At 33.4% G+C, this 21,049-nt stretch overlaps 1 protein-coding gene across 2 annotated transcripts; it reads left to right on the forward strand.

The window, feature by feature from the left end:
- Positions 1–1,321: 1,321 nt before the first annotated feature.
- Positions 1,322–15,507, forward strand: LOC106069359 (ras-related protein Rab-9B-like). Of its 2 annotated transcripts, none has more exons than XM_056037242.1 (4): positions 1,322–1,476; positions 6,062–6,137; positions 6,993–7,193; positions 10,201–15,507. In XM_056037242.1, the coding sequence occupies exons 3-4, from the start codon at positions 7,044–7,046 to the stop codon at positions 10,660–10,662; spliced, it is 612 nt and encodes a 203-aa protein (XP_055893217.1). In that variant the 5' UTR covers positions 1,322–1,476; positions 6,062–6,137; positions 6,993–7,043; the 3' UTR covers positions 10,663–15,507. The 2 variants fall into 2 exon arrangements, with proteins under 2 accessions (XP_055893217.1, XP_055893218.1); XM_056037243.1 differs by lacking the exon at positions 1,322–1,476 and adding an exon at positions 1,511–1,529.
- Positions 15,508–21,049: the final 5,542 nt, after the last annotated feature.

Below are 21,049 nucleotides of genomic sequence, written 5' to 3' on the forward strand. Positions count from 1 at the left end.
CCTTTTTCGGTTGCACCGGGGAATCTGACGACCGCACCGCACAATAGCCCGATGTCGTTTTCCCTAGGACTTCTCTCGTGGAGCCTTCCATGTAAACATTGATCATCATTCATTGGCATTTATATCTTTTCTATACAATAAAGTAGAAAGTAAGGCGTAGGCCTATGTATGTAGGAATGTTAGGAATAGAAATCAAAACCGCTTGACCAATCTTGATAAAACTTGGCAGAAATGTTCCTTGGGTACTAACTTAAACCGTAGTGTATGTATTGTAGCCCTAAAACAAACTTAAGTCCCTTAAAAAAAAAGTTGACCGTTTTATTACAATTAAAACGGGTTTACCCGATTTGAAAAAAATGAATGGTATAGGTAAGTCAGGACGTTCTGAATTTGCAGATATATGGAACGAATTTATGTAAAAATGCTTTTGATTTTACTAAATAATGAAATCAATAGACTATATTTTGTATTTTCATGAGTCAAACCGAAACGTTTTAATTGTACTTTATATCCTATTCATCTACCCCTCCTTTCGTTTTTAATAGATATGATGAATGTATCGGCTTCGGGTAAACCCATTTTCGCAAAACTAATTTTATTTTCGTAGCGAAAGAGAAAAACTTGAAAGGATCATTAGCTTAGTTTAACATACATCTAAATCCAATCCACTAGATTAGTAAACACAAACTAGGACCCGCAGGCCCCTGGTAATGTCAGGCTAGTAGCCTATGTCCATTTTGGGACAAATCGAAAAGTAAAAAAAAAGTTTAATAGAAAGCATGAGATGTTTGAGAATTGCCGCGCCCGGGTCATGGTTAGTGTGCGTGTGTTTATTTTACTTTTAATTCTAGATTTATGCGAGCTCTAGACATAGTTCAGTATTTAAGTTGTTCTTTTTATCAAATTCCAAAGAATGCTAGACCCCCCTCCCCTTTCTTAAATATAGATTAATTCCGTTTCATTGTTAAAAGAGAAAAAAAAAAAATGAAAATATAAATTTGGTTTAAGATCTAGATCTATTTGTTAACTTTTTGGAGTGAAGAATATTTCTAATTCTAGATCTAGATTTGTTTCCCCTGTATCCTATATATAGAATTATAGATACAATTCTAGATCAAGAAACACACAAGTAAATAGTGCTTATCATGCGTGATCTGATAATAAACAATCCTTTAATTTATTAGACTATTAGAATCTATATTCTAATCTAGGTTTAGATCTAGATTTTAGATAAAGCCAAGTTAAGAAAAATAGAAATCTATTTTTTTTTATTTAACCGAAAAAAAAAAAAAAAAAGCAAACTAAGACTGCGATTTGTCCCATGACTAAAGTCACATGATAAATGACGTCAGTCATAACAATGGTGGTGTATCTTAATTTAGCACACAAGATTTAGATTCTAGATTGACTATTTTTTTAGGTTTTGATAGATCGTCTATATTTTGATCTAGGCTAGATCTTGTTCTTGATCAACGTGTATGTTTATTATTTTTGTTTACTAGAAATAGAATATCTTGTCTTTACTCAGACTGAGTCAGACTTTTAGTTTTAGCAGATTGAGATTCGTTTTAGTTTAGTTAAGTTTAGTTACTAAGTTACTAGATTTACTAGATCTAGATCTAAGTTAGTTTTAGTTTTAGACACTAATATAGTAATTACAGTACTGAGTATACTAGACTCTCTTGTAAAAAGTAGTATACAGAGCTCTGAGAGTTTACAAATTTAGTCTTTACTTTTACAGACTTTAATGACTCACTGACCACTGTTACTGTTACACTGTTACTACTATATTACTAGTGTTAGTAGTATATACTATATAGTTAATATAGACCTAGTATAAGTACTATAAGTATTAGATCTAGTAGTGACACTATTACTATATTAGTAGTATTAGTACTGTTAAAAATCTAGTTACTAGTAGATCTAGTTACTAGTAGTAGTACTACTACTTAGACTTATTAGTACTAGTGGCCAGTAGTAGTACAGGGTAGTGTTACTCAGTGTTAGTTACTGTTACAATTACACTTTCTTTACTGGAAGTTTACTCTAACTCTAGACTCTAGTCTAGTGACTCTAGTCTAGAGTCTTAGTACTATTAGTAGAGTCTATATTGACTAGATCTTTCAGACTAGATCTGAGTCACAAGAGTCTAGATCTTGTCTACTCTAGATTAGATTCTAGACTCTAGCTAGACATACTCATACACATAGATGATACAATGATAGATCAAGAATCTAGATCTAACTAGGCTTACTAGACTCTAGTCTCTAGATTCTAGACAATCTAGATGTAGTCCTCAAGTCGAATTGGACTACCAGGGTGTTCAGTGATAAAATAGTTTTTAAAATCTATTTACTTATATGCAATGAAACCACTTTAGTTCACTATAGTATAGCTAGATGGATAATTTTGAGATATAAATGACACAAAAAAGAATTTTGAAAATCAGATTTAATTAGTTCAAAAGTTATACATTTTTTAGTTAATTATTTTGACCTCTTCTTTGCCTTTGTATTTTACTTAAATACATTTTTTTTTGTCTCACTTTCGGTTGTGTTGTCTTACATTGTCACTTTGAATTTAAAAAAAAAAATCTATATAGATCTAAATAGTATTTAGTTTTTAATAATATTTTTTAATATCAACATTTTAAGATTCGTTAAAATTAATATTCCTGTGATTTTTTAAATGTTATTTAACTGTTAATTAACATTATGAAATAATATTTTAAGTGAGAAAATACGTTCATCTTGGCATTCATGGCCACTCCCCTTCCCTGGAGATATCTAGATCTAATTCTAATGTACATTATCTGACTTATTGGAGTTATGAGTCAAGTCATAAAAAATGGACTAAAATCAAATATATATATGTATAATTCAATAAATACAAAATCAACTAAATTGATTGTTGTTACGGCTAAATACATAGATAAACACAATAAAAGAAAAATTCATAAGATCCATTTATACAGCCGGTAAGCACAAGAGGATTGGCTGGGCCCAGCCACGTGACCTAATATTGACATCACGATTGACGCGAAGGGAAAAAAAGAGGACTGCGCGAGTGATTTGATTGGACCAAAAATAGGAATTGATAGATTTCTGCGTACAACAGTGTATCACATGACTATATACGACTTATGTTTACAAGAGGCTTTTAAATAGAAAATGGGATACCCTAACCTAGTTTCGCGGCGAAGTGGGACAAAAAAATTTCAGACGGACTGAGCGGCCTACCATCTGGCGTCAACTAGCAAACCCTGTGGAATGTTTTAGAGCACTGTGAGACATGTAGAGCTCACTGGTCATCCACTGCACCTCAAACCAACTCTTGTCTGGACTCTTTTCTGCCACTGGATTCAGCTGGCAAGGGGTAAGACAGTGAGGCTGATTCAGCGCAAATCTCCCTCACTTTAATAAGCCTTATTCTCATCTCCCATGTTCAATAATAAAAAATCCCTGAAGCGCTAGGCAAGTGGCGAAGTGGCAGGTGTGGATACACTGGCAGCCATAGCTACAAACCTACACGTAGGCGGCCCAGACCTTGTGGTCGCTTTCCAGTGACTGGGATAGCACTGGAACTCGGCAGCTGTCTAAGCAGCCCTTTTTAGGAATGCACTGCTTACCTCATAAGCACGAGGAAGGGGCCAGAAAAGGTGCCCGAAACATTGCCTGTCCCACATGACCCTGGCCAGTCTCCCGTGACTGGCGGGGATCCCACTAATGCGGGAGAAAAAATTAAACACAAACCTCAAGAAAAAAACAAATGAAAACACATGAACTCACACTCGGCGCCTGGAATGTCCGAAATCTACTTGACAGTGCTGAATCAAACTGTCCTGAATGTCGTACTGCCCTCGTAGCAAGAGAACTAGCTAGATACAATGTAGATATTGCTGCCCTGATTGAACTGCGACATGCAGACGAAGGACAGTTAAAAGAAGTTGGCGCAGGCTACACGTTCTTCTTGATTGGCAAAAATAGTGAGGAAAGACGTGAAGCTGGTGTTGGCTTCCCTGTGAAATCCAAATTAGTCAACAAGATAGCAGGATTACCAAAAGGCATAAATGACCGTCTAATGACATTACGCCTACCCCTGACCTCAAGGCAACATGCAACTCTAATAAGTGCCTATGCCCCAACTATGTCCAACCAAGACAACATCAAGGAAAACTTCTACTCGGATCTGAAATCCCGCAATAATCAAAACGCCCAAAACAAACTCATAATACTGAGCGACTTCAATGCCAGGGTAGGCTCTGAATGGAAAACCTGGAGTAATGTTCTGGGCAGACACGGAATTGGTCACTGCAATAGCAATGGTGCACTATTACTAGAATTGTGCACAGCCCACTAGCTGAAAATAACAAATACTCTTTTCCAGCTACCTCACAAAAAAAAGACATCATGGATGCATCCCAGGTCCAAGTACTGGAATCAAATAGACTTCATCATTGTCAGACAGTCTGATAGACAAGACGTCAAAGTCACCAAAGCTTTATGCGGAGCTGATATAGGTTTCTGCACATATACATTTTTTAACCATACACTTAGAAAATTAATTTAGCTTTTCAATGATACCAAATTTATTATGATTAAACGAGTCAACGACCCTTTAAAACTTAGCACACTTTTTTCATGTACTAAAATTTCATAAAAGTCGGGATGACCTTTTATCAATAATACCCGTTTTTTTTCATTAGTAAAATAAAACTAGTGCACACTAAACATGTATAATTAAATGAATCACTTCTTTATACCAATATCATTGATTATTAACATAAAATATAATAAAGATCTGTATGCTTGGGAGTTCTTTTAGAAAGTCAATGTCGAGACATAAGAAGCTAAAATCTGTAAATCTAGGTATCTAAATATTCTTTCAAATAAATACACTTAAATAGTTTTAATTCTTAACTCTGAAGATTCTTTTTCTTATCTACACTATTGTTCTATACCGTAACTAGAGAGTCTATTAAAAGAAAAATGCTCCCGGTTGTCAAGTTTTCAACACAATAAGCCTTTAAATTGATCTAGATCTATCTAATAGTCTATAGATCTACTTATGACTAATACTAATCTAGTAATGATAGCATTTTGATACTAGACCTAGATCTAATTGTCTGCATGCTTGAAAATATGCAGGTCGCAACTAGGTTTGCGTAGTCATGAGAAACACTTGACTCATCCCATACCTTTGGAATCGAAGACATTGCCATTATTATTATTATTATATTCATTAGTCATTACATTGAATGATTGATATATTTTATAGATCTAATTTAGATCTAGATCTGAATTTGTCATGAATTTTTCCTGTTTTTCTTTTCTTATTTTGATGTCTTGGATGATTTTAAAAAGATTTCTAAGTTTAGTGAAGTGTAATTGTGTAGTACTAAAAGTGCTGGGGGAAGGGGTGCGGTGGCTGAGTGGTTAAGTACTCGGCTTCTGAACCTGGGGTCCTGGGTTCAAATCTTGGTGATGCCTGTGATTTTTAATCTCAAGATTTTTAGGGTGCCCCTGAGTCCACTCAACTCTAATGGATACCTGACTAGTTGGGGAAAGTAAAGGTGGTTGGTTGTTGTGCTGGCCACATGACATCCTGCTCGTTAACCGTTGGCCATAGAAAGTCCAACCAGCTCTAATGTGGTACCTGTCATTAGTTGGGGGAAAGTAAAGGGGGTTGGTTGTTGTGACACCCTTGTCAACCGTAGTCCACAGAAACAGATGACCTTAACATCATCTGTCCTTTAGACCACAAGGTCTGAAAGGGAAACTTTACTTTTTTTTTTTTACTCAAAGTGCTACCACTTCCACTACACAGATTACTATATCATCAAACAAGAATTCAAAGACTTTACATGCTTAGGTTTTCTCATTTAGTTGATATTGATATTTAAATGATATTTTTGACAATCAGTACAAAATGTTGAAACTAGTTACAATCTGCACATATCCCATATATATATAGTTTGGAATTGATATAAATGAAGATACATTTAGTCTATATTAATTTACTCATTTTGCTAAAGCTTGATCTTTAAATTTAACACTTATAGGTTGAGGCAACTATGCTGGTTGTGAATCAACTATTACAAAAAGATCACAAGTGGCAGTTGGTTGCTTTTAAATAAGGTAACCAATTACACAAAAAATATTTAAGCTGATTAAATAGTCTACCAGTATCATTTAGCTATTGAAAAGGCTTAAATGCTATAACTAAAATTATATTTTATTTTTGTCTCTAGTCCTTTAAGAATTGTGAGTTACAAATAATACAAATAGTTCCTTAATGTTGTTTAACTAGAAAAAGTAAGTCTGGTTTAATTTTTATTTCAGTTTTTTTTTTATAGAAATGCTCCATGGAATGAAGTCCAGGCGTTTGCAAAAAATATTTTTAAAAAATACTTGCAAAACCAAAAATGTATGGAATATTTCAATAACTAATCTTCCTGAGTTTTGTCTTTAAATTAATAAAAATTAGGGGAAAATCCTTATTTGCATTTTTTAAGCTTAGACTGTGCGGCTGACATTAATAATTCAAGTAGAAAATGTGATTATTTTTGTTTCACATCTGTGCCTTTTCCCCTTCATTTTCCAGCCAGCTCCATTTATCTCCCTTCAGCTTCTCTTTCTCTTGTAGGCTTTCTCTGCAATCTTTTGTTTGTTTGTCTAATCCTTCTTTTAGACTTTCATCAAAGACAAACACAATCTGTACACTCCATAATAGATCTTGATCCTCATGCTAAGTGTTGGATGGGAATTAGAATGAATGCTTTGCTTTAGGTCCTAGTTCTAGTGGCTGTCATGGCATTTACTTGATTTTATTATCAAGTGTTCTTTTCAACTCTGTTGGGCAATTAAACAATCGTTGTGAAAACTAAATGGAACCACTTTGTAAACCATATGATATGATTTGAATTAATTCTACGCTGCCTCCTTACTTATCCCCAGGGTATCTCATTTAATATCTCATTTTTTTCTTTTCAGGCATTAGGTAAAATTAAATCTGTTCTGTGGTGGCATTCTTAGATAACAGAAATGCCTCCCCACACCAAATTGTTAAAAGTTGTTTTGCTTGGAGATGGAGGTGTAGGAAAGAGTTCCTTGATGAACAGATTTGTGAGCAACAAGTTTGATTCCCAGTCTTTTCACACAATAGGAGTTGAATTCCTGAACAAAGATGTGACAGTGAGTGATCAATTCACCTTCTTAAATAACATGATAAAACAAGCTTACATTTTTTTAAAACTGTGCAAAAGTTTGAAGCCTTTACTTTGGTGATTCATTTCTGTTCAAAAAGAAAAATGTTATCTATTATATATTAGGGGAAAATATTCAACTGATGTGTCTATTTAGTTGATAGTAAAGAATTAATAAATAAATAAAACAGTATTTTCATATTTGTGTGTGTGTGTGTGATTATCAGAAAAATAAATATTGTTGAGAACTCAGCAGTTCCCAATCTTTTTAGTTCCCTAACCCCTTTTATACTATCCCCACTTATGGACAACCCCCAACTGTAACATTATTTTCATTCAAAGGCCTAAGTAACTGTAGTTTTGTTGATGTTATAAAATCACGACCATTATGTATTTATCATTTATGCTTGAAACTTTATATAATTACTAGACATATTTTACCCGCGACCCGCAGGTCTTTATTTGCGCATTACTGTCGATATAGTCACTGAGAGTGTTTTGTAAACAATTAAACGAAATAATAATGTAATAAGTAAAGCGAATGTGTCAATGTAAAAATAGTGTGAATGAAGCTATCAAATCAGAATAGCTAATAGGCTTAAATCCATTTGTTCAAATTAAAACATAGCTTGTATGCCTACATATATTTGATTAAAATTTGAGATGAATAGACTTAATTTTGTATGTTCGTGTGTTACAGTATAAAGTAGATCTTGAGGTAGACATAGATCTAAATCTACACTAATCTAGAGTTAAAAACTGGCTTTTATAGAGTTCATTCTGTGTTGCGCATGCGTGACCTTTTATCATGAATGAATATAGGCCTATCTCAACACGACTACGCAGCTTTATTTAGCGAACAGCGAACGAATGTATTAAAAATGCTTTAGAAAAACAAATATGAATGTTAATTTGATTAAAATATGAAATGAATGGACAATAATTAGTATGTTTATGTGTTAGAGCATAAAACTATCTTTGCGAAAAGAAGTTTTATCATCTTAGAGTTCAATAAGAGTTTTAGACCTAGGCCTAGGAATAGACCCTAGGCCTAGGAATAGACTCAGTTGAGAGATGTGTTAATGTGTAACCATTTGGTAATGTCGAATGAAAGGATGTTCGCCAGACATTACCTGCGGCCTGCGGTTCTAAGTTTGTGTTTACTAATCTAGTGGATTGGATTTAGATGTATGTTAAACTTAACTAATGATCCTTTCAAGTTTTTTCTCTTTCGCTACGAAAATAAAATTTGGTTTGCGAAAATGGGTTTACCCGAAGTCGATACATTCTTATCTATTAAAAACGAAAAGAGCGATAGCTTTGTTAAATGAATGGGATTATAAAGTGAACAATTAAACAAAATAATTTTTAGTACGCAATTCATGAATGAATATAGATTTAGGCCTATCTCAACTCGGCTTCGCAGCTTTCGTAGACGAATGTAGCTTTAGAAAACCAAATTTGAATGTTTATTTGATCAAAATATGAAATGAATGGACTTTAATTAATATGTTTATGTGTTAAAGTATAAAACTATCTGTGCGAAGAGAAGTTTTATCATCTTAGAGTTAAATTAGAGTTTTAGATCTAGGGATGGGATTATAAAGTAAACAATTAAACGAATTAATATTTAGTACGCGATTCATTACGGTATTGTCTAATGAAAGAATGTTCATCAGGAAATCTGTAGTCACAGATATAAGGAACTAATTTATGTAAAAAATGCTTTTGAAACACAAAATTGAAGGTTAAATTTATTACATAATGAAATCAATGGATCTTCTTTTGTATTTTCATGTGTCAAATTAAAAAACTATCTGCGCAAAGTGTATTTCTTAAAATTAGATCTAGGTCTAAATCCTTTCTATCTTTTCTCATGTCAACATTGTTAACCATGGCCTAGATCCATAAAATACTATAGCTGTAATAGAGTCGGACAACTTTATTTTTTTTGAGGGTCTTAAGTTTGTTTTAGGGCTACAATACATACACTACGGTCTAAGTTAGTACCCAAGGAACATTCCTGCCTAGTTTTATCAAGATTGGTCAAACGGTTTTGATGTCTATAAGTAACATACATACATACATACATACACCTCACATTCTACTTTATAATATAGATCATGATCATAATCAATCCCTTTAATTCAACCTCTATTCTCTAATGACAATTCTTGTTTTAAAAAAAGTATCCGCCATTGGAAAAACTTTGTATAATACTAAGTTTTACAATAGAGAATATTAAAAACAAAACAACAAGGGGGCCCACATTTAATTAACATTAGACCCAATAAGAATTTTGTACCCCCCAGGTTGAAGACTACTGCAATAGCTAAGTATTAAAATGTATCTTTAAATATTTTTTACAAAGCTTATATCAATGCACGTTGTCTGCTTGTCTGGCCAAAAGTGTTTACACATTATTTCTCCCACACCCAATCTCGGATCAAGCTGAAACTTCACACAATTATTCATTGACATAGACAAGACATGAATCAATAAAAAAAAAAAAGTAACCAATTAGACAATTACTTGTAATTCAGTATTTTGTTTAATAGCAACAAGGGAAACTAATACTTCAGTATTCACAGATATGGCTAAATTTGTTGGGTTTTGTTCATTTAAATAATTGTTAAGGCTATTTCTCCCTCACACATTCTCCCATCAAGTTGATACTTTAAACAATTATTTTTGTACCTAACAAAACACGAATCACTAAACAAAAATACTCAATTAGTTAATTAATTATTAGTAATTAATTATTTTCTTTGATATCAAATAAGAGAAATAACTTGTACATTATTGGTAGATAAAGTTTTAAGGACAGAGCTCTTCCCCTTTAGATAAGCTTTGTTTTTTTTTTTAAAAAGGATTTTTTTATATTTTGCTTGTTTTTATTGTCTATTAGTTTGCTAATCTTTATGTCATATTGTATATATTACATTACACTACACGTACATATTATATTTCATATTACCTATTATATTTTCTTGTAGATAAAAGGAGAAAACTATACATTGCAAATATGGGATACAGCAGGGCAAGAAAGATTCAAATCACTAAGAACTCCATTCTACCGTGGTGCAGATATCTGCATGCTGACTTTTGCTGTTGATGACAGGAAAAGTTTTGAAAATCTTCCCATGTGGAAAAAAGAGTTTCTTTATTATGCAGACATTCAGGATGGTACACCGTTTCCATTCATTGTGTTAGGAAATAAAGTGGACATGCCGAACCATGAAGTTGGTCAAGATATAGCCCAGGCCTGGTGTCAGAAGAATGGAAGCATACCCTATTTTGAAACTAGTGCTAAAGACTCTATTCGTGTGGATGAGGCATTTAATTCAGCAGTTACCCAGTTTCGTTCCATGGAAGATAAGTTGGAAGTACGACCACAGCCTACAAACAGTGTTGATTTAAGAAAAAAGACAGCTGCAAATAATACTTGTTCGTGTTGATCCTCCATAATAGGATTTGTTGCAACCTTTTTTTTTAAACATGTTTTAGTAATAGACTGAAGACTCACATAATTAAATTTTGATATTATTGGGTGTTTGGTCTTATTAATTGTTATTCCTTAAAAGACACATACCATAGTTTAAAATATAATGCAGATTATTGAAGTTTTAGATTTCATTTTTGTAACTTTTTTTATGATTAACTTACATTTTTGTTGAACTTTCATTATTAGGATAATGATTAGCTAAATACTAAAACATTAAGAAAACTTATTTGTATGTGTGAAAAGAAAAACCTTACATAGCAAGTAAAAAGCAATTATTTTTATTGCATTTTGTTTTCTTACTGTCAAGTGTGGGTCTTATTGTTAACATCACTTTGACAACCAAAGTTTCTTGTTCTTCTGAATGTTACTGGAAAGTTATATGCTAATGTCACATCATGATTGATGAAATTGATTGTATCTGTATAATTGACACTATCTTTTTAATTATTTGTCATTAATATAATACACATTGAAACATAGAGGATGAATAGTTGTGTGGTACCTGAGTTTACTATCAAATGTTTGTTGAATGTAACTATAAAGCACACTAAATAATTGTAGCCCTTTAATGCTATTGTACATAATTATTTATTAATTTGTTGACATCACTTGTATACCATTAAATACAGCTTCAAAAACGTTACCTATAATTTTTTTGTTTTTTTTTTTCTTTTGGCTTTGGTAGTGATTTTTCAAAGTTCATCATCAAACTCATGATATGCTTAAAAGCTCACTTTTAAAACCATGGATAAAAGTTGTAGCTGCAGATAGTGTGCGAACATTTCCGTATAAATAGTCAACAGATTGCGAGGGGCGCGATGGCTGAGCAGTTAAACGCTAGGCTTCCAAACCTGGGGTTCTGGGTTTGAATCTTGAAGATCATGATTTTGAATTTCTTGATTATTAGGGTGCCCCTGAGTCCACCCAACCTAACTTTAGTAGGTGAACGTAAAGGTGGTTGTGCTACTAGCCACATGACACCCTGCTTGTAAACCGTTTGCCAAAGAAAGACGACCTTAACACCATCTGCCCTATAGATTGCAAGGTCTGAAATGGGAACTTTACTACAACAGATTTAAAAAATGATTGTTGTTGAGGTGTGATTAAAAAAAACAAACAGTAGCTACTTAAAGGCTACACATCTTTGTTCATGAAAGGATGTTAACTGCAGTCTAAATGTTACTTTGACCACACTGATCTAATTAATGCTTGATATCTGTTGTTTACCTTATTACACCATTGTTAACTGTTCTCATAGAAATGGGTGAACACTGATGTACCTGCCTTACAGATCTTCATCTAAAGGGAACCTTACTTTTTAGTATCGGTTGTAAATTGTTCAATCTAAGCTCTCAAAAATAAATGTTTTTAGAAAAAGTTTAAACTGTATCCTAGGTGCAGAAAATAGGGGGAAAAAAAATCATCAAAGACTGTCAGTTGTGTATGAATATAGTTAAATCTAGCTTAAAACAACCATTTTGATTCATATTGAAACAATAAAGTTATTGCAACAATATTATATACACCAAAGCAAATTTAAGTTCATGTTTTTGAAACAATATGAATACTAATGTATTGCATTCAATGCTAGTTTGTCCATCTTGTTAAAGTATTTTAGTTGAACTCTGTAATAGTCTACAACAGTGATGCTCAACCTAATTCAATCTGCGAGCCATTTTAATTTCCAACACTAGTGTCGCGGGCCACATGATCGAAAAGATACAAAAACTTAATGAAATTGACCTGAAACTATTTTATTTGAGATCCAAGGACCTACTTATTGGGATATTTTAATTTTCTTCTTACGTGTCAGAAAATGGTGCAAGTTCTATTTATGTTTTGTTGTTTTTGTATAACAGCCCCACTTTCTGTATAAAACAAATATTTTGGCAAGCATTTATCATGTTCCACAAAAAGTAAAGATCCGTTCACTTTTCCTGGTAGGTTCTATATTCTGAGTCCTTTTTCTTAAATGCACACATTTTAAATGCCTTGGTAGCAATCTATTAGAAATAAAATTGAGGTCCATAACGTAGGTAAAGATACTTTTTAAACATTTTTTTAGGGAGAAGGATTTTGTGTTGACGTTTTGGCCGGCCGGATGTAAACACGTTGGCCCGCGGGCCGTATTTTGGGCATCACTGGTCTACAAATATGTGAAGTATAATGCACAGCTTGCTACATCTTCTTTAATTATACATTTTCTTCACATTTCCAGTTTTTCACTGGGGAGAAAGTTTTATAACTAAATTATTGAACAATTTTTTCTTTTCAATCATTATTATAATGTGTCAGGTCTGGCCCTAAATTAATTAAAAAAAAAAAGACCAGAAAGTACTGAGTATTGTACTAAGTTATTCAATTTAAGTGTGTTGTATTTTACTTTGGTTACTGTTCCTGTTATTTGTTATGCTTGGATAATGTGAAAGGCTTATGATATTGGCTTTAGATTCATCTGCAAAATAAATATAGCACCATTATTTCAGATTTAACATTGTTGTTTTCTTCCATATCAATCTGTACAAGAAAGTTCAACACCTTTTGTAACATTAATCTTTGGTGTCAGGGGTTTGTCAAAATACAATGAAAGCTTTGTTACTTTTATTTATTTTTGTTATTTTCTTAAACTTCTAGCAGTGAATGTTCAATTGCTTAAGAAAATGTTGGCCCAACTATGTATAATGTTCTTTCATATTTTATTGCACTGCTGTCTTATTCTGGCTATTCTGTCTCTGATTTGGTCAACTTTTGCTGGCATTAAAAATAATTTGTGGCAGATACCCTACACTGCCTACAGTTATCTTTGGTTTTTATTTGTTTCAATTACTTTTCTCTTCATGTTATAGCAAGCTCAGTGCACTATGGTCCAAGAGAGGGCTAACTGGAAGAAGGCTTCTGGGCTGCCTCACCTAACACAATTTAGCTTGAGCCTAACTCCAGCCCTCTTTACAGATAGACAAGCAGTTAATGGCTTTCTGCCACACTTCTCACATGATTTAGAAAACATCTTAAAATTAGGAAATGCATGCAAAAATGTAACTACACAGGTATCTGCTATTTGTACTATTTGTTTTGTTAGGATTGGAACATAGTATTGATTCCTTGTGAAACTGCTTCAATAATGGAACTTATTTTTTGCAACTCTTGTTTTAGCTGATCTTAGCTAATGTCATTATATATACACATACACTGTTAATTGGCATTGTTTAGTTTGTTATAAATACATATTTAGGCTGTGATGAATGTTGACACATTGTATCACATTTTTTGTTTTCAATAATCCAATGGCACAAAATTATTTATCTTCAAGTTACTCATGGTTCTCTGTCGACAGAATTTGAGTTATTTTGACAATTTTCTGTAGTTGTTAATACTGATATGATGCTGAGGACAACTTTTCAGAAAATAAATTTTGGCTTAATAGATAATGTTACATTTGGTAATTTTACAATCTGTTTTTATTTTAAAAAAAAGCACTGCAGAGGAAGCACACAAAATTTCAGCCTACCATTTGCTTTGAAGGATTATGCATCTTTGTATCTTTTTTTTTAAATGTAGCTGATCTAGTTAGGGTTAGGGTTAAATTGGATTTTCCAATTTTGATACATATAAGAAAGAAGTGAAACAAGAAAAAATTATTTCTCAACATTACCATTGATCATGTCTGAATGTACATATCCATTATTGTGGCTCAAATAATTATGTTTGCCAGTCTTTCTGTGGGTGATGCAAGATATGAACCTAATTAGTCATTTTGGATAGTAAGCACATCATATTGATTAATCTATATTAATAATGTTATAAAAATGTTAATGTTTCTGATATTATTTTTGGATCACACTTGCAAGATACTCCTTTTTTAAAAAAAATCTCTTTAAAAATGTGTTTCTGGTATTTTTTTTTTTTAAAGCAGAGAAATCTAATTTTAGAAATTATTTAAAGTAGATAAACTAATAAAGAAAACATTATAGCCAATGTTCCTTGTAGTTCCACAATGTCTTTTTTTTTGTCTTTAGTGTAATGTAAAGGCATTTAAATCATTGGAAAAAGTATTTTTTGAAAGACTTTGTAGTTTAATTAGTGTTGTTGTTTTTTTTCATTTACTGTAACAGATTCTTCTGTGATGCTTGCTCAGTTGTTTAAAAGTTTCCCTAAGTTGGTTGTTGTAGAGTTCTCATTGGACTAGATTTCGGTAATTACTTCTATTATTGAGCTAATGATTGCTTTTATTTAATTACTTATTTTATTTCATGTTGTTTTTTTTTTTTTGATGTTAGCTAAACATAATTTCTTTTCAGTTATTTCTATTGTTACATTTATTTACAAAATGAACTCACTTTTTTTGTTGTCCTATGTTTAATTTAGATGAGCTGGCCAGGAAAACCAGCGACTTGGCAGAATTTAAGTCATTGGTTAATATGCATGACTGAATGCGTAGGACGTAATCATCTTCTTTTTTTAAGTAATGTCTGTATTATATAAGATAAAGATAAGAAAATCCATTTTTCATTGTCATTACTAACTCTATGTTGTATGGTTTGAATATGATTGTGCTTGTGAAAATATTTTATGAATCCTACATGTACATTTTTGAATTATAAATGCATTTGAGCCAAGAACAAAAATAATGTTTTGTTTTAAGTTTTGTATTTGGTTCTGTTCTATTTCTACTTGTCAAGTCTAATATCTTCTGAGCGGCTTAAAAACTGTCCGATTTGGGCCTCATTGTATTTCTTTGTTGGTTAAATCTGATAAATGAGAATTTTAATACATAATAAACCTGGTCAAAAATATGCTTTCCAAATGTGTGTTTGTTAACTACATTTCTACTTGGATGGATGTTCATTTAAGAGCATTAATCTCTGGCATAGAGGAAAGCAGCTGTAGGCAAATGGCCTATGAAAGAGACAGCTGAAGAGTTCTTATAAAGGTCAAGGCACACACTCAAAGAAAAGCCCTTGGGAAGAAAAGCACAGGAGACAAAAAGAAAACTTAAATCAACCCCTGGCGGACAATAGCTCTTTGCATCAGATGTGGCAAAATATGCAGGTTGCAACTGCGTTTGGTCACATGCACATAGCAAGTTTGAAATGTTGGTACCTTTGGAAGCGCGCACAGTCAATTCATAGTACTTGACTGGAACGACTATGCACTTTGTTGTAGCCTTGTGACGGTAGAAAGAAAACTAGAAATGAAAGTCATTTAATCGAGAATATTTTGTTAATTCTTGCTAATAATGTACATCGAATCATATTATCAAATAAATTTGTGTGTATTCTAAAGTTATAATTGGTGCTTCAACCTCCATTTAAAAAAACATTTACCTTTAGACACTAGTGACTACATATGCCTATATGCACGTCTTCAAAAACCAATTTTGAAATTGTTTTGTGATTGTTTGTAAAATAAATGTAGCAAAACAAAGGAGAGACCAAGCTATTGCATGGAAAAACAGACACTGCGACATCTCCGCCAAGCCAGTGGCGTAGCATCCATGGCGCGAAGGGGTTCAACGGGCCCTCGACCATTAGGGGCCTAAAGACTGGCCCAAAGGGGTTCATTGCGCTTGGGCCTATGACTCTTGACCAGTTGGGGCCCACTTGGAGATGACATCAAAGTGAACAAAGATAATAACATTTTTATAACAACCAATTTAAAAATATAGTCTAAAACGTTCCCTCAAAATGTCCTAAATTTCATATCAAACTTTATATTAATTTCAAACTGTGAACCCGTTTTCAGATTGGAGTCTGTGTACCAGCGGCTTGGTTGTAAGGACTACTCTAATGTACAGAACTACTTTCATCAGGTTTATTGTAATGGTGGCTAGACCTAATTATGGGTTTGTGGAGACAATTGTTGCCAGATCATCCCGTTCTTTTTCGTTCATGTTATGTTAATAAAACCATTGATAGTAGACCCCAATTTCAGGAATCGGTAGAGGGGGAAGTGAGAAAGAAAGAGAGTTTCAAAGAGAATATTAATGTGTAGGGCAGAAAAAAAAGGAGGGGGTGACAATCAGGCTCTGATGGTTACGAATAGAGATGGCAATCGAACCCAACTTTTAAAGTTCGGGTACGGTTCGGTTCTGTCAGATTTAAGTTCGGGGTTCGGTTCGATGACGAGTATAGTTCGGGTTGGGTTCGGTTTGGTCAGGTCTACAGTTCAGGTTGGGTTCGGTTCGGTCAGGCCTAAAGTTCGAGCTCGGTTCGATGGTATGAAATTAGGTAATAGCAAAATTAGGGTCATGTAATAATGTTTAATTCAAACATAAAACAGCGATGTGAAACCTTATTAGGTCGGTGGGCCATTTTAATTTCCAACACTCTTGTCGCGGGCCACATAACAGAAAAGATACTAAAAACTATAAATAAAAAATAAAGTACTTTTATTAAAAACCCGTGGATATAATAAAAAGTTTCCCTTTCAGACCTTAGATTTATATGGCAGATAATATAAAGGTCATCTATTTCTGTGGTCCACGGTTAATGAGGGTGTCATGTAACCATCACAACGACCAATCGCCTTTACTTTTCCCCCAACTAATGTCAGTTACCCATTAGGGCATGATGGACTCAAAGGTGACCTTAAGATCCCGAAATTAAAAATCTGTCTTCACCAGGATTCAAACTTGGGAACCCTCGGATCGCAAGCCAATCGCTTTATCACTCAGCCACCGCCGCCTCCCACGTGAATATATTTGCACTAATTCATGGGATGTAGGAAGTTGATCCAAAACCAACTTTGGAAGTTCCCACTGCGCCAAGTTGAAGCACTGAATCTAGATGCTCATTTGTGGGGCGATTACGCCACATTGGTTTCACCCCTTTCCGCCTGCTAAATGAAGAAGAGTTGCAATTTCGTTTAGAAGGCGCGTATGTCAACCTGATTCAACTTCTTGACACAGAGCTCCCGTTTGACTTGACAATTTGTCTAACTCTTGCCGCCAGTTCGTTATGTCATCCAGAGATACTTCTGGCAGTATCTGTAGTCACTCCCAATAATTTTTCCCAAAAGAAATTTAAGAAGCCTCCTCCTCCACGATGTCTGAAACGTCTTTGAGCAGGTCTTGGCCAGTGGTGATCCCAATGCATGTTCCTCATAGCAGATATCTTTTCTGTGATTTAATCATTGCTTTTCGTACCGTGAATAAGTAGCAGGAGTTGAGCGCTATCAGATATGTCGGCGTTAATGCTAAACATTTCCAGCTTTGCTGCTCTATCTCTTAGTTTTTAATTGATATTTCTAATTGTCTTGCGATAAAAGGTGGTGGCTTTAAATGCATTTTTATTTTCATGACACATTTCTTTCATCACTGATAGTAGCACCCTATAGGGTATTCGCCGCCGTCGAAAACAAAGCTTCATTTTACTACTTAAAATGTGGCCAACTCTGTACCATGTCCTTACCGACGACTCATTTTCTTATCCCTTCTTTGGTAAATAGTTCGTCAATCCTCTAATCTATAGGCGTTTCTCAGCAATCTTTTTTTTTTGGTGTCTCAAACTAAGAATGCCGCAATATTTATTTAGGCCTATGTTTTTTATTTCTTTTGATGCTGTTTAAGTTACGTTCTTTAAAAACAACATCACTTGTCTATAACAATACAAAATATTGTCTTAAAAGGCAAGGATGTGTCTACTTTTCCTGGTAGTTTCTACATTCAGACTCTACTTTGTGTTTCTTCGACTCTCCCATTTCATGAACACACAAATATTAAATGTTACGGTGCCATTCAAGGTGAATCAAAAGAAAAAGATCCAAAATGATCCAGCTGAGTTTTCCAAAAATTAAAAAAATAACTGACAAATCATCTCACTGAAACTAAGTTTTTATTTTTTCTTAGTAAAAAATATTGCAAAATCTTTCATTCAGTTCGTTCATGGTAAGAACAGTTCGTTCGGTTCGGTTCGTTCAGATCTGTTTTAAAGTTCGGGTTCGGTTCGGTTCTGTCGTAAGTGAGGTTCGAGTTCGGTTCGGGTTCGACTTGTTTCCCATCTCATTACGAATTAAAATTTCAGTCAGCTGTTATCATTCCACTATAAATATTAAAGCAAGCAAAAAAACATCATATTCTGTTGCAAACGTTAAAGATGTTAAATTTGTGTGTGTGTGTGTGTGTGCTATTGCAATGTTGAAACCGATTATAACAAAACACTAGATATTAGAGAGAGGACGAAATTGATCATGAAATAGTATTTGATTGAAACTTAGTTAATAGTTTTTAAAGAAAGTTAACAGTTAGTGATCACCGAGGAGGAAATAATCAAAGAATTAGAGAATTATTTTCATATTGGTGAGAAATGGCTGAAGAAATGCTCCAAGTAATGAAAAACTCCCATTTATCCTTAAATAAACCGCGTAGGTAAGGTTATAATGGTGCTTCTTATTTGAGTGGATAGTACAATGGTCATCAGGCATTTCTTTATCAAAAGTAGCCGCTAGCGGCTAGCACCTATGTTCTCCGTGCCAACCACAATGTATACTTGGTCTTCTATGCTTCTTTCAGCTGTGTTCAAGAACTTGCAGATCTCTATGACGTGGTATGTCATGTCTCTTTAGCGCAAGGGGAGCCATTGGAATCCAATAGGAAGAGCATAGTTTATAGGACACTCGTTAAATTGTACCTGCAATGTGGCATCAAGGAATGAGATTTAGATATTTTGATATACTAATAAAAGAAAAAAGAATGCCTGGAGGCTGAGGCATTTATGGGAAAATAGGAAACATTGATTTCTATTGTTCTGCATTAAAAGCAGCCAACGTTATTTCAAAACTTTCGGAAAGTGAGCAACAAGATCTAAATAAAGCAACAAGATCTAAATAAAGCAACAAGATCTAAATAAAGATCTAAATAAAACAACAAGATCTAAATAAAGCAACAAGATCTAAATAAAGATCTAAATAAAGCAACAAGATCTAAATAAAGCAACAAGATCTAAATAAAGATCTAAATAAAGCAACAAGATCTAAATAAAGCAACAAGATCTAAATAAAGATCTAAATAAAGCAACAAGATCTAAATAAAGCAACAAGATCTAAATAAAGCAACAAGATCTAAATAAAGCAACAAGATCTAAATAAAAGCAACAAGATCTAAATAAAGCAAAAAGATCTAAATAAAGCAACAAGATCTAAATAAAGCAACAAGATCTAAATAAAAGCAACAAGATCTAAATAAAAGCAACAAGATCTAAATAAAGCAACAAGATCTAAATAAAGCAACAAGATCTAAATAAAGCAACAAGATCTAAATAAAAGCAACAAGATCTAAATAAAGCAACAAGATCTAAATAAAGCAACAAGATCTAAATAAAGCAACAAGATCTAAATAAAAGCAACAAGATCTAAATAAAGCAACAAGATCTAAATAAAGCAACAAGATCTAAATAAAGCAACAAGATCTAAATAAAAACAGAAATTCAACTGGAGAAGATCTAGAAAGAGAATGACTTCCAGAGTGTACAAATGAGGCTATTTAAGTAGATCGATTTTGCAGTGTGATCCAGTTTTTTTTTTTGTTCTTCACGGTTACGGAAAGTTAAAAGGCAATTAACTGTCACTAACCAGTGTGAAAAATAAATATCAAAATGCAGAGAAGACTTGGTAGTTTAGCAGGTCATTCTCGAAATTGATCCAAACATAAGAATTTCTATGACACAGAGCAGGTTGGTTTTACTTGATGTTTTATCCATTGAACGAGAAACAGACAAAAGTTTAGAAATACATGCCCCACTGGTTTCTGACTTTGCTACGTAGAAGGCCAGAAAAACGCAGTTTTAATTAATACATATTTTTTACTGTTAAATAATTGATATAGAACAATATGACAGTTTTCGTCAATGTTTAATAGTTTTTTTTTCGTTTGAAACACCTTAAGTGATTTAATTTTTGTTAAGAAGTTGTACCGTACAGACATTGACCTTCAAGACTGGCATGGAGTCCTAACAAAATCCAACGTTACATTTTTACTTATAAAAAAGTACAATCCTTGCATTGGAATGTTTTTTGGTAAATGTACTGATACATTCGGATCATTTTTTTTGTCACACACTAAATTTGTCTTATTGGGGGGAAGGGGGCCAGGGCCCACCAAAATATTTTTGAACCCGAGCCCACGGGTAAGTTGCTACGCCACTGATTCGTAGTTCATATATAAATGGATAATAAATATTCCGAAACTTACGCAAAATATGTAGGCCTAATTCATGTCCAATCTAGGGTACAAGAGATGGACCTCTGGGCTAATAGTGTTTATAAAAAGATTACATTAAGATAATTAACATTGTACAGAAATAGCACACTAAATTTAGTGAAAAACTACATCATGCCAGATTGAC

Source organism: Biomphalaria glabrata, chromosome 8, assembly GCF_947242115.1.
Source record: "Biomphalaria glabrata chromosome 8, xgBioGlab47.1, whole genome shotgun sequence".
Classification (NCBI taxonomy): domain Eukaryota; kingdom Metazoa; phylum Mollusca; class Gastropoda; family Planorbidae; genus Biomphalaria; species Biomphalaria glabrata.